This window comes from Dendropsophus ebraccatus, chromosome 5 (genome assembly GCF_027789765.1).
Source record: "Dendropsophus ebraccatus isolate aDenEbr1 chromosome 5, aDenEbr1.pat, whole genome shotgun sequence".
NCBI classification, from domain to species: Eukaryota; Metazoa; Chordata; class Amphibia; order Anura; family Hylidae; genus Dendropsophus; species Dendropsophus ebraccatus.
The window spans coordinates 138800182-138814097 of record NC_091458.1 but is presented as its reverse complement, the minus strand read 5'-3'; the positions used below and the strand labels follow the sequence as shown (position 1 = coordinate 138814097).

The following is a 13916-nucleotide window of genomic DNA, read 5'->3' as shown; positions in this document are numbered from 1 at the left end:
GCATTATATCTTAAGGTGCTATATATATATAATATATATATATATATATATATATATATATAGCCTGGCCTCCATGTTGGCTACTGCTGCTCCTGTACTGGCCTCCAATGACTACTGATGATCCTTCACTGCATTTGTGACCTTTTTCCTGCATAGACCCTGTAATGGTGAATATTGAAGTAAAAAAAAAAAAAAATGAGATATCAAAAAGATAATGATGTTACTGACATGTAGAGCCCTAAAGTCAACCAAATACACTACCCCTGTATCATATAGATGCTTTAAACCAGTGTTTCTCAATTGTAGTCCTCAGGCCTCACCAACAGGTCATGTTTTGAGGATTTCCTTAGTATTTCACAGGTGATACAATTATACTCAGTGCATCAGGTATTATCACAGGTGTGCTTTGTATGGAAAATCCTCAAAACATGACATGTTGGTGAGGCCTTAGGACTGGAATTGAGAAGCACTGCTTTAAACTATGAAATTCGAAATTCAGTGGGACCGAACTTTCCAAAAAAATCCGAAAGTCTGGTCGGACCGAACTTTTGAAAAGTTCGCTCATATCTAGTGAGGGAGTTTTGCAGTTTAGTTCCATTAAGGTAAATAGAGCTAAATTGTAATACCACTCACAACCTGAGGACAGGTTTGGTGCTATTCTTGCAAAAAAGTAGCTGTGCTTTTTCAAATCCTGAATAATTCCTTAATGGTGCGTTCACACCTACAGGATCTGCAGCAGATTTCATTTAAATAACTGAACACAGCATCAAATCTGCTGCAGATCCTGTAGGTGTGAACGCACCCTTAAACTCTGCAACTGAACGTTTTCAACAAGGCCTAGCTATCCCACAGAGACAATTCGCTTCTTATTTGGATAATGGCAGGGACATCAACCCAAGAGCTTTTTATCATACAGATTTACATTTTATTTTCTAATAAATAGAATTCTAAAAATGATTTTGTCAACCAGTAGCAGGATTCCAGAGAAGGAGGAGGAAGTAACACATTTCAAACACACCAACAAAAAGCAAACTTTACTTTTGCAACAACTTTTACACAAGACAAGTTATTTCACTTTCGTCATCCTGTCCACAATAGTACACCTTACACATTTAACATTATTCTAACATTTTATAAAATAACTTAGGTTTTTGCATAATTACAAAACAATATTGGCATATTCTTTGTATACCAGACCCAGTACGCACACACACATAGTTTAGGTACAGAAAATAGGCAACTCTTAAAAGGGATATATGCCATAAATGCCCATCAGCTATGGGTCTCACCTCACTGTTAGATACAGATTCCCTTTTCAAATCAATATATTTGTGTTTGCATTTATACATCTTCCTTGAAGTCAACAGAAGTGAGGCCTACACCTATCAGGCTTACATGTAAAATGGCAATAGCCCTTTCGGCTGTGTTCATGTTATGTAAAAACAACGGCCGTTGTTATGAAATATGGCAGTTTATACATAATGTGAACATAGCCTTAATCTAATCAATTCAAATGCCAAATCTTAACAAATTGAAAGCACTTCTCCATTTTTAGGCCACAACCACACAACACATGCATTTTTTTAATATTCTCTCAGAGTTGCTCCAAACACTATGACAGACTTTATCATTAATACCAAGGCAGCGATTAAACGGTAATCTGCAAAAGTGCAACTAAACCTCAGGACTAAGCCATATAGGTTTTCAAAAGTATATATTCATTATTGCAAAATATAAATAATGGAGTCTTGTTTCATTTATTATTATTTTTTTACAACATACAACAAGGTTTGCTGCATGTCTGTAGATAAAAGACAACAAATAATAGGATGTAACCTGTAGAAGGCCTGCCCCTGCTGTAAGGCACTTGTAAATGTACCGTCATGTAAGCCAGACACAGGAAAAGTCCAACATGAAATAAAACCTAAAAGGAGTTATCCCCACAAAGGACCCCCATCACCTATAATGGTACCTCTGCACGTACTAACTAGAGATGAGCATGCTCGAGTTGGTCCGAACCCAAGCGTTCGGCATTTGATTAGTGGCGGCTGCTGAAGTTAAATAAAGCCCCGCAGCCACCGCTAATCAAATACAGAGTGCTCGGGTTCGGACAAACTCAAGCATGCTCGATATTCACTCAACTCTAGTACTAACACAACATTCAACTCTTTAGGACGGACCAAAAAAAACAAACAAACAAAACAACAAAGTACAGTCCTTGGCTATCTTGGTGTCAGGCCCATAGACTTGAATAAAACAGTTGAGCGCATGTCTGACAGTCACTCCATTCAATGAGGGGGACACGGGACCACCCATTATGACGAGATTGGTGGCGATCAAACACTTAACATACCATGTGGATATGTAAAGTGTCCTTTGTGGGAAAACCGCTTTAAAATGGAAATCATGCAATGGACGGTAGGAGTACCATTATTAAGCTAATATTTACGCAATGGCCCTTTAGGAACCCAGCATACACTTATCCCATAATGTACGCTTGGAACAGTGATCCAACAGTGCACTTTACTCACAAAACAGAATATTAAGTATTTGGCATTATACAAGACCCATTAGGATTAGATACACAAGAGATTTAGGATTTACAAAAAAAAAAGGGGATTAGATAAGGAGGAAATGTAGAGGAGCCTTTTCAACAACACTCATCATGCCTATAAGGACCATTCATTTACTTCAATGAGTTTAAGCTTAAAGGGGTGTTCCAGCCGGGTAAAATACATGTTAAATAACCCACCACCCTCCTTCCTGGTGACTGGAGAGATAACAAGTATAGAACGAATTGTTAGTCTTCTTCCCCAGTTCTGAGCTGCAGCCTTCTGTTGAAGACACAGAAGACTAGGTATGAGCTTTTCTCTCCCATCTCCCTCCACACCCAAGGTGGCTCATGTAAACAGCATCCATGTCTGGCTGTATCTGCACTGTGTAATGGCAGGAGGGCTAATTAAAGTAAAGTCACCAGCAATATGACCTCCTCGCATCACAGAGTGCAGAAACAGATGGCCAGGGAGCTGTTTACATGAGCTGATTCAGAGGGGAGGGAAGGGGGAGGATGGGGTTCAGAGCAGAGATGGAGTGAGCAGCACACAGTTTTCTGTGTCTTTAGCAGAAAGCAGCAGCTTAGAACCGGGGGAAGGAGACTGAAAAAATATTAACAAGTATTAATAGATCAACATGTATTTACCTGACCAGAATCCCCCTTTAGGACTGTCATTACATGGCTGTATTTGTAGTCTGGCATTATGTTCCACTGAATTGGATCCCACTAGATGGGAGCAGAAACATCAGTGCTAAGGAAAACATCTGCAGTTTCTTCAAATGAGATTCCATAGAGCGAACAAACATGGCCATAGAAATGCAGCCTGAGGGAGGGGGTCACACACAGCATCCCTCCCCCTAATACCCTTGTAGTTTTTTTTGAGTCCAGAACAGAAGTGGATCCAACATAAGAAAGAAGTAGTAGTCTTTCCTTTATAGTATAATTCTTGCTCGGCTCAACAAAAACTAACAAAGGCCGTTTTCAGACAAGCGTAATACAGCGGCAAGTCTCGACCCAATCAGAGGTTTAATGACCCAGCTAAAATCATCATAGGGATCTCAGCCTTCTGGGGAAGAAGAAATTCTCAATGAAATAGTTTTCTCCTCCCTCGGCTGGGATGTGTACCCATAGCTGGGAGGGAGAACAGGAGCCAGTAACATCTAGGTTAATTTAGCAGGAATAGAACCCTTAGGGTATTAAACAAGCTGTCCCATATAAAATCCATGTATGCAAACAAGCATACACTAACTATTATCTTTACATGCAAAGTCCCTTACTGCATTATTATTTATGTACACACATGAAACAATAGGTTTCTTTAAATAAAATATTGACTATTAAAATGGTTGTAAATAAAGAAGCGCTGTAGGTCTCCACCAGGAGGATTCTGTGCTCTTCCAACCCATGTTCATACTGCTTCCTTATGCCGTCACATCCCTTAATGATGGCCGCTTGTACTGATGGTAACCACTATTCCAGCCATGTACAACCTATAACAGTATAAAAAAAATTTTTTTTATTAAATTGAGCTTTAAAAAAATTTCAGTCCATATTCAGTTTATAAAATTAACAGAAGGCAAAAAAAAAGGCAATGCGCTAGCAAACCATTTTCAGCAGTTGTTTACATTTGTTTTCAGTGGAGATGCAAGTTGTAGGCACCTGTATGCCGTACACATTGCTCAACATCATAAGTTTCTATTACATGAATTGGGCCATTTGTCTGCAGCACATCCTGACTCCCACCCTGAAGCTCCTGAATATCCTCACTGCCTGCTCTACTCTGTCTCCACTCCTCTGTCCTCCCCCTCCCTTCTGAGACACGGGTCACATGATCTCCATCTATTGTGTTGCCAAAAAGAAATCACAACAAAAAACTAAACAGGTGCGGATCTATCCTCTTTATGGAACACTCAATATACTAGCAACAGGTTACTTACACTTGGTGAGTGGTGAAAATGTTCACCACTCCCTGTGATACAACGCCCAGAAAACAGTTTCCTCATTCAGATTTGCTGCAATCCCTCCGGTGGGACACGCTAGTCCGCTCTGCATTTTGTTTTTTTTTCTGCAACTATCTTCTGTTGCCAGGCAAACTGTAACACCTCATTTGTAACCCCACCTACTACTGGCGTCACAGAATGATCACCTAGCCAAGGGTGGGGGAAAGACAAGCTCTCCTGAGTAGTATAGGGGAAAGGAGACACTGTGGTTTCATCTCTCTCTAATCTAAATAGATAGGGTGTTTACTGTGCAAAGTAGAAGCAGGTGGAGCCAGTGGTGGGCAGATACTACAAGACCGGTACCCAGAAGTTGGTTCTGAGGTGCACTGCATGCTGGGAGATGTAGTTTCCTGGCCGGGTGCCATCATGTAAAACTGGGATAACTTGTAAAAGTGTGAATCTGGGTCTAGGAGCAGCGTAGACAAGCGGGAAAGGTGTCAAACCACCAGTTGGGGATCGGTGAGTGCACCTATATGCTTTGTGAGCATTTTATTTATTTTTTTATGGGATCCCTGGAGTTCCCCTTTATCGAACCTTTGTCTCTTGCCCCAGTAGTTCCTGTTCTGCTTCATGTATCTCTTCAGCAGGATCATAACTGTACAACGGTAGTAGATGATGTCTAAGTCTGTCCACTCTGAAAAACATTGATTCAGCAGGTTAGGTGATCTTGATAGATCCTCACTGGGCAGGGACCTTTATTATGTCGGCGTGCAGCAGAGTTAGAGTAACTTTTGTTAATCTATAAATAAATATGGTGCACTGGGGAGGGTCCTTTAGCCTACAGCACATTGATCCACTCACCTTCTATTGCAGAACAGCTACTTATAAATATTCAGGGGGCGCTCTGTAGTGACATCACATTAAGCTGCTGGTAACTGCGGAGCAAGCAGATCGGCGCACTGAGGGATAAAGGACCATCCCCTGTGCACCAGGCACTCTGCAGCTCGCCCCCGTGCATTTCCGCCTGTGCCATAGACTCTATTCTATGCACAGGCAGATTCTGCTGCCTGACTGAAAAATGAACTGGTTCATTCTTTGGGCGGACAACATAATCCGCCTGTGCATAGAATGGAGTCTATGGCACAGATGGAGATGTGCACGACCGCAAGCGTCGGAATCCACCTGAATTCCTCATTGTGCACATACCCTAAGGGCCCTATTCCACAGTAACGATAATCGGCCGAATCGGCCCCATTCGCCCAATTATCACCTTGTGAAATAGAGAGAACGATCAGCAGATGACACGATCATCGGCTGTCGTTCTCTCTATTTCACAGAGCGATAATTAAGGGCCAGACCTAAAATAATCATTCCCCCACCCCGCATCGCTATGGTTGAATAGCTGTGCACGGCGGGCGACCGACGATTTGAGAAGCAGCAGCAGCAGCAGCATACATTACCTGTCCAGGCTTCTGCTCCGCTCCGTCCTCCTCACCGGGTCTTGCGCGCTCTGGCTTCAGAATAGCCTGTCAGCTGACGGAGCACTCAGCCAATCACAGGCCGGGACCTCCGCGGCCTGTGATTGGCTGAGTGGCCTGTCAGCTGACAGGCCATTCTGAAGCTAGAGCGCGTGGGACCCGGGGAGGATGACGGAGCGGAGCAGAAGCCGGGACAGGTAATGTATACTGCAAGGACATCGGTAACGATGTCCCTGCAGCCCTCGCTCAACGATCATCGGGCCGTGGAATAGGCCCAGTAAACGAGCGCCGATCTAGTAGATCGGCGCTCATTTACATCGTTGATCGGGCCCTCCTCGGCCCGTGAAATAGTACCCTAATGCTGCAGCACACCAACATAATAGAGGTGCATGTGGCCTACCCTATCTAGATTCCATTTAAGACAGGCTAGCCTTAAAAAAAAACATAATCCCCCCCCCTCCCAATTCATTTACAATACAAAGACACTTCTTATTGCACATGACATGATGAGGATGGTTTACATAACAGAACAACTCCAAGGGGGCAGGTAGGTCATGATGATATCATGGTCTTGCCAATCTGTGCCAGTCAAATGTGTCAGAAAATACTGTATATGGGTACATTCACATGTACTGTATAAAGTGCAGATTTGATGTGTAAATCACTATAGCATAAAATCTTCCGCATACAGTAGGTGTGAATATACCCTTGTAGGGTTCCTCTCTGAGCAAAACAAAAATACAATTTTGTATGTACGAATAAAGATTTTATTATCTGCTCTTTTGTCTAGTTTGGAGACATTCACACATGATGGACATCGTAGTTTTGCAAAGTTTGATGCCCCTCGTCTAGGGGGAAATACATTTTATTTAAGCTGTCTGCTGTCGATTTAGTTCAGACGTTGCCCACCCCAGCACACAGAAGAACAGGACAGATTCTGCAGTAATCAGTTTTGTCATAATAAGCTCATTATACTTATTGGGATAAACGTAGGTTGCTTGCTATCTTTAATGCATTCCCAATATTACAGGATATGCCCCCAAATATCCCTTTACTGTGCGCCTCTAATGTTAGGACCCAGTGTGGGCTGCCAGAAAACTAGTCCTTGTCACTACAGCTGTGTCTCAGACATTACCCCCTGAACCCTAAGGACATCCAACATATGGATGGAAGGCGTGGGGCACACAGATACATCTAGCTTTTCTCCCTCTTTTACATGGGCTTCCCCGTCCATGGTGAGACTAACAATTCATTCCATACTTCTCTCCTTTTCACAGTTCTGAGCTGCTGCTTTCTGCTGAAGACACAAAAGTCTGTGTGTGAGCCTCTCTCTACACCTCCCCCTCCCTTCCGGAATGGCAGATGTAAACAATTCGTAACAAGTCACTAACAATAGACAGAGCCCTGGACGCATGATTATCAAGCCATATAATAGGCTATTGGTGCACGCTTATTTGGCAAATTGTAATGAGTTTAGCAACTTAACCTCAGATTAACCCTACCAGCATTACAAAGAAACTACTAAAGTTGAAAATAAAGCCTGCCAAGGACTTGTTACATCTCTCGGAAGGGAAAGGGGAGACAGAGAGAAAAGCTTACATATATTTTTGTGTCTTGAGCAGAAAGCAGCAGCTCAGAACTGGGGGAAGAAGACTGAATAAACTGAATAGGCAACATATCAAAAGTTATGTTTGAATGGAATACCCCTTTAAATTACATTTGTGCTCAAATCTTTTTGGACAACAGATTCCCAAGAGGTGTGCCAAGCGCCAAATCTGGCATAAAAATATAACATACTGAGATTATGTTCCCACTACAGGAACGGGCCATCATTTAGCAGGGAAAGGTGACCGTCATTGATAGCGACAGTTGAAAATAATGATCACAATCAATAGATGGCAGCCTTTTCCTGATAAAAATCCCATTGTGGGAACACAGCCTTAAAGGGAATATGTCCGCTTCTATTCATGTTCCAAACTGCTGACACCGTTGGGTGCAGAAGGCACTTGGTACCTTTCATGTCTCCATCTTTGCTTCCATAATATAGAAAAAAATTATTATATTCTATAGTATAAAAAGTCCAAAAGGATTTCCCAAGCTCCTGAAGTGCAGCTAGCTGTAACACCTTACTCCCCCTCCCATCCCTGAACAGCTATCTAACAGCGTCAGCAGAGCATGAATTACAGACAGACAGCTGACAGATTCCCTTTGTATACAACCATTTCTAAGGGTAGCTTCACATGTAACATACCGCAGCACATTTGACAGTGCAGATTTAATGCTGTGTTCATTGATTTGGTCAAATCTGCTGCGGCTCCACAGCAGAATATCCGCTGCGGTACGGTACGTGTGAGCTACCCCAAATGTAACTTAGTGGCCAGCTATCTTTTAAAGCAGACAGAATAGGGATCCTATAGCCTTGTTCTATTATTTTCTGTTATTACCTTTTCCTCTTCTTTACATACATGATCTGTAAGTGGAAAAGAAAAAAAAAAATGGTACAGGGTTATCAGCCAAGATGATAATGGAGGTATGAAACTTTTCCATAGCATTGCTTGTGAGAACACTACGGTTAAGTAAAGAAACAAAATGAGATTCAATACAAAGTGTGATCTAAAATAGTAGAACAGGGCTGGACACATACCAGCTGCTCATGCAGACTATAAAGTCAGACCATAAAAGCAGCAGGTTTTGCTTCCTGCCCTATGTACACATTCAGCCGCTAGGTCATGTCACCCATTACCAGGTGTAAAGAACTGACAGCATCCAGCTTTGTTTCCTGTGGAGGGAAAAAAAAAAAAAAAAAATTCCTTCAAGGCAAAGAGCACACAAAGCGTCTGCTATAGTATATAATGACACTGTGGCATGCTCGGGGCCGCCATCAGGATATTAGCAGGCTGAGAGTGCACACAGTTTGGGCGGGTTCACACTGAGGAATTCTCATGGATAAATTCCGACACCATTCTGTTGCTAGAACGCGCTCACGGCCGCGCGCCTTTCCGCCTGCTCCATAGACACCATTCTATGGGCCGGCTGATTCAGCTATCCAGAATGCGGAATCCGCCCGTGCATAGAATAGTGTCTATGGCACGGGCAGAGAGGCGCGCAGCAGTGAGCGCGTACAGGCAACGGAATCCGCCAGATTTTATCAGCGCGAATTCCGTAGTCTGAATCCACCCTTTGCTTGTATGTATGTATGTATGTATGTAGCATTGCCATGACCACGATGGGCAGGACCTGGAAGAGGTAGAGAAATTCAGGAAAGGAGGATTGCTGAATAGTGTTGAATGAACTTCATAAAAATGTCCATGTGGCCTAACCCAAACGCCCAGCATCTGAAGAAGTTAGATGCCACCCTAGGGCTGCCAGGAAAACATAGATACAGCCATACCCTGTATCCATCTTTTCCAGGACAAGCCAGGGCGGCATCTAACTTCTTCAGATGTCGGAGGTTAAATGCCGAGCAGTCAGGTTAGGCCACGTGGACATTTTTCTAAAGTTCGTGCAACACTATTGCTGAAAGTAGTTATAGGAAACAGATGTGAGGAGGAGGACTGCTTCCAAGGAGAGTTATGGGGTGTCAGATGTGATGACATGTGCAGAGAGTTACAATGACTAGAGAGGAGTGAATTTGCAGTACACACAAACTGCTTTGCTAGGCTCAACAGTCTGCTTGTCATCCTGCTGCCTTTGAACTCAGTGCCGCTCCGCTCTGGGTGCCTGGAAAAGCTGGATCCATTTCCAGGAAACTTCTTGTTTCCCAGGACTGGATCCAGCTTTTCCAGGCACCCAGAGCAAGATCAAAGGAAGCCGGCTGACAGACGGACTGCTGAGCCTAGCGAAGCGCTTCGTGACTACGCAGTATACCGCATACATGATGCATATCTGTTACTGTTGTGGTAGCCCTGCCTTTTTAAAAATTTGCACAACTGGGGTAAAATTGAACAAAACTGCAGCAAAAACACGACGAAACCCTAACATAATGCCGTGTTTTTAGTGTTGTGCAAACGTTTTTATAGCCAACCCCATCACCGTGTGTTATGAAGAGGCCTGTGGGCGAGGAGACATAGAGAAGTGATGCTGCAGGCAGGCTGTGAGTGTGGAGGAAGTGACGGCATAGGGCTGCCATAATGTAGATCACGTGATGGATGGACGATATCTGACAGAACCAGAAGACTGCTATGGAGGTCACGTGACCGGCTTCTAATGATAGTAAACAATTAAACAGAGTGCCAAAGAAGGTTTAGGACAAAGAAACTCTAAGGGTGGGTTCATACTGAGGAATTCTCGCGGATAATGTCGGCAGAATTCCGCAGTATGGCCGCGCGCCTTTTCCGCCGGCTCCATAGACACCATTCTATGGGCCGGCGTATTTCGCTATCCGCCGAAAAAAAAATGACAAATCACTTCTTTCGGCGGATAGCGGAATACGCCGGCCCATAGAATGGTGTCTATGGAGCCAGCGGAAAGGTGCGCACGGAAACACAACGGAATTCCGCTGACATTGTCTGCGAGAATTCCATAGTATGAACCCACCCTAAATCTGAAAAAGCCTTTAAATAACATGCACTTCTACTTCACCTTCGAATCACCAGGAACCCCAAAGCATCGTGGCTACCTCCTGACATTTGCCGCTAGCTCCTAGCCTTGTAATGTAAAGAAAAGTGACTGAGCACTCACCACAGCCACTACGACACCAATCACAGTGATGAGGAAGAACGGTACCAAAACTATTCCTCCCATAGAATCGCCATTCATATTACTGGAACCAGAATCCGTAGAATTACTCATGGCGGCAGTGAGGGGAGCATGAGGAAGATCAGGAGAAATCTCTATAAAGAGAGGGAGGAAGAATTAACAGGTGCAAGAATACAGTGACTAACAGAGGAAAGATGGCTGCAGGTAACGTGGATGTACCCTGCCTGTTATATAAATTATATACCGCATACAATAACAGTATGAAATATAAATATCTATTCATGGCAGCCATAATTATAGGAGAATACAGACAGTCAGATTAGTTGCATCTGTGGCTGTGTGTGCCAGACAGACTGAACGCTACATCACCTAAGGGCTCGATTACATGGCACAATATTGAGGAGGAAGAAAGCGCTGACCTGTCAGGTTCGTTCCCTGCTATTACACACACAGCAACCGGGGAGTAGAGGGAGGGGCTGTCTGAATAATCCTTGGGGTACTATTACACAGGCCGACTACGGCCCAAACATTTTCGTATAATCGGCACTCGTTTACTGGACCTAATAGACGGCTCGATAATCAGGTAGTAATGGTGTGTTTACACAGACAGATTTATCTGAAAGATTTTTGAAGCCAAAGCCAGGAATGGATTTGAAAAGAGGAGAAACCCAGTCTTTCCTTTATGACCTGTTCCCAGTTTATAGTCTGTTCCTGGCTTTGGCTTCAAATATCTGTCAGATAAATCTGTGTGTAAACGCACCATAAGGGATGTATGAACATTGTTAGCAAGGTCCGTGGAGCCCTTTCCCAATCACCTGATACCTTACCTCTTCCTGCTCCTGCTCTTCTCTCCTGCGCTCTGCAGCTTCCTGGTCCCGGCACCAGCAGTGTCTGAGTGGCCTGTCAGCGGCCAACATATCATCCAATTGTTTTGCGTAATAGGGCCTTAAGTGAACGTGGAGGGCAAACTAGACACTGCCTACTTGTGTCTACAGTGTCACTAATTTGTGCACTAAAGAGTGAACTTCGAGCATGCGCCATCCAAACCTGAGGGTACGCCATTTGTTTATTGCCGATTGAAAAAACTGAATGCAGCCCTAAGGCTGCCTGAAAAACATGGATACAGCCTATGTCTACATCCATATTTTCCAGGCAGCCTTAGGGCACCATCCCACTTCTTCAGTCAGTGATCACCAAATGCCACATGCTCTGGTTCGGATGGAGCATGCTCAACGTTCGCTCATCTCTAGTGCAAAAAACATAACTGCAGAATAGCTGTGACTTTTTGGCACCTGCACACGGGCCTACACCTTCAATAAATTCCCCACTTGATTTATTTAGCTGATTGGCATATTCTTTTATTTAGGGCGTCCCTGTCACCGACCAGTCACACACCTATGAAAAGTTTTAATCTGTCTGGTCTGGGTGTTGAGACCCCATCAATCAGATATAAGCAGGGAAAGAAGAGCGTCTCCAATGTAAATCAATGGAAACAGTCTTCTAAAATGAGACACTGAGACAATGAGCCATAGGGATAGAAACTCAGAAAAAAGTTTCAACAAATATTCCTGTGGTTGGGAAATGGCATTAAAGAGGTTATCCAGCTATATAAGTTGTTTTCTGTGTTGCTTATGCCGTTATTTAAAAAAAAAAAAAAAAAAAGTACTCACCTACCTGGGTCTTCTCACTAATGCTTCCTACTTGTCTCAGCCAATCGCTGCCTGAGGTGGGACAATGTCACTGCTGAGATGGAGAAGCCGGGGCAGATGTTGTTTCAGCAGGAGCTGAGGTAGGTAAGTATGCAGTCCAAACAACACATAAAACATTTTGTAATTCTCGCAAAAAATGCAGCACAGCATTAAGAGACGCCCTCTGTGGCTGACGTCACGGCACAGAACAGCGGCACTGGAACGCAGCCATACCATAACATCAGACTTCTGGGGGCAGAGCTCAAAATAAGCTTTGCTAAAGTATCCCTTTATAGCATTATAGAATAGCATTCTGTATTCTTTTATATACTAGTGCATATAAAACCAAACACGTTATCCTTACCTGTCCGCGCTCCCCTGGTTTCCCCCCATGAACAGCAGAATTTTGAGACAATTTCGTCTTGGGAATGACAGCCTGTTCAGCCAATCACTGACAGATGGAACAGCCCCGCAGTCAGTGATTGGATGAGCGGGGTGTCACTCCTGAGAGGGAAGTGGTGGCTCTGCAGTCGGCACCGGGGGAGCACGGACAGGTAAGGATGTTTGTTTTATATGCACCAGCAGACAATATATTAAAGATTACCAAATGCTGGATAACCCCTTTAAGGGCAGGTTCGCACCTCTGCGGCTCCATCACAAGTTCTGGTTATTTAGCAGGATCTTTGTGGCCCCTGATGGACTCTCCAGGCGGAGCCCCTGAGGAAAGAGGAACCATATAGGATAGAAGGAGCCTTCACTGCACAATAGGTTTACTCAGTGTTTTATGACAGCGGTCAAAGTCCAGGCAGAAATGGGCAGATCCCTGATCTATGGCCCTATGACAGTTCTTATGGGTCTATAGTCCCTATGTATCCCGGCCATTAGATGCAGGAGGGTCAGACACACAACACAAGCACGTGACACAATGACAGCTCGGACACGTCCAGGACAATGCTACACAACCCCACATATAGACAGTATACACACATATATATATATATATATATATATATATATATATATATATATATATACACACACACAGGGACAGCAGGAAGCCAACGTTACTGACTACAGTCACAGAGCCCTGAGCGGCCGTCAGTGCGGACAGACAGCAGGACAGCCACCCGGGAGGACCCGACACAAAGCACAGAGCGCCGCTGCCTCACCCTCGTCCGCTCTCCTCTCTGCCCCTCTGTTTGTACCCGGAAGACTATGTCACGGGGCTCAGCCAATAAGCGGCCGGGGCGGGGCTTGTGCAGGGTGGAGGAGCCGGGAGACTTGTGGATGCTCTGTGACCCGTCCACAGCTCCGTTATTACCGTGAGGGGTTAGATCACATGGGACTTCCCATAGGGGCAGTTATGGCCTCTATACATGTAGGACCAGTGCATTATACCCCGCACTTACACGAGTAACGTCTGCTGTCATTGACCGTAACCAATCAGCACTCAAAGCCTGAGGACCAGTGGGCGTGTCCTGTCCATGGCACGTCGTGATTGGTTAACGCTGACTGACCGCCCTGTATATCCGCTGTCCGTGTGTACAGGCGATCCCCT

The 13916-nt window shown here is 44.3% G+C and overlaps 1 protein-coding gene across 1 annotated transcript; it reads right to left on the bottom strand.

Annotated features, from left to right (window-relative positions):
• Positions 1–1017: 1017 nt before the first annotated feature.
• On the bottom strand, positions 1018–13714 carry SMIM29 (small integral membrane protein 29). Its single transcript, XM_069971459.1, has 5 exons — positions 13680–13714; positions 10653–10804; positions 8417–8442; positions 5089–5188; positions 1018–4044 (listed from the first exon to the last, which is right to left on the bottom strand). Exons 2-5 carry the CDS (start codon positions 10761–10763, stop codon positions 3976–3978), a joined length of 306 nt encoding a protein of 101 aa, XP_069827560.1. The 5' UTR covers positions 10764–10804; positions 13680–13714; the 3' UTR covers positions 1018–3975.
• Between the last annotated feature and the right edge of the window lie 202 nt (positions 13715–13916).

Bases quoted from the DNA above. Each gene is read 5' to 3' on its own strand.
- SMIM29 (XM_069971459.1), bottom strand. From the start codon at position 10,763: ATGAGTAATTCTACGGATTCTGGTTCCAGTAATATGAATGGCGATTCT. The intron at 5,189-8,416 runs GTAATAACAGAA...AATGTTTTTCAG, and splicing joins TATGTAAAGAAGAGGAAAAG to AGTGGACAGACTTAGACATC. The intron at 4,045-5,088 runs GTTCGATAAAGG...ATACTGTTATAG, and splicing joins TACTGGGGCAAGAGACAAAG to GTTGTACATGGCTGGAATAG.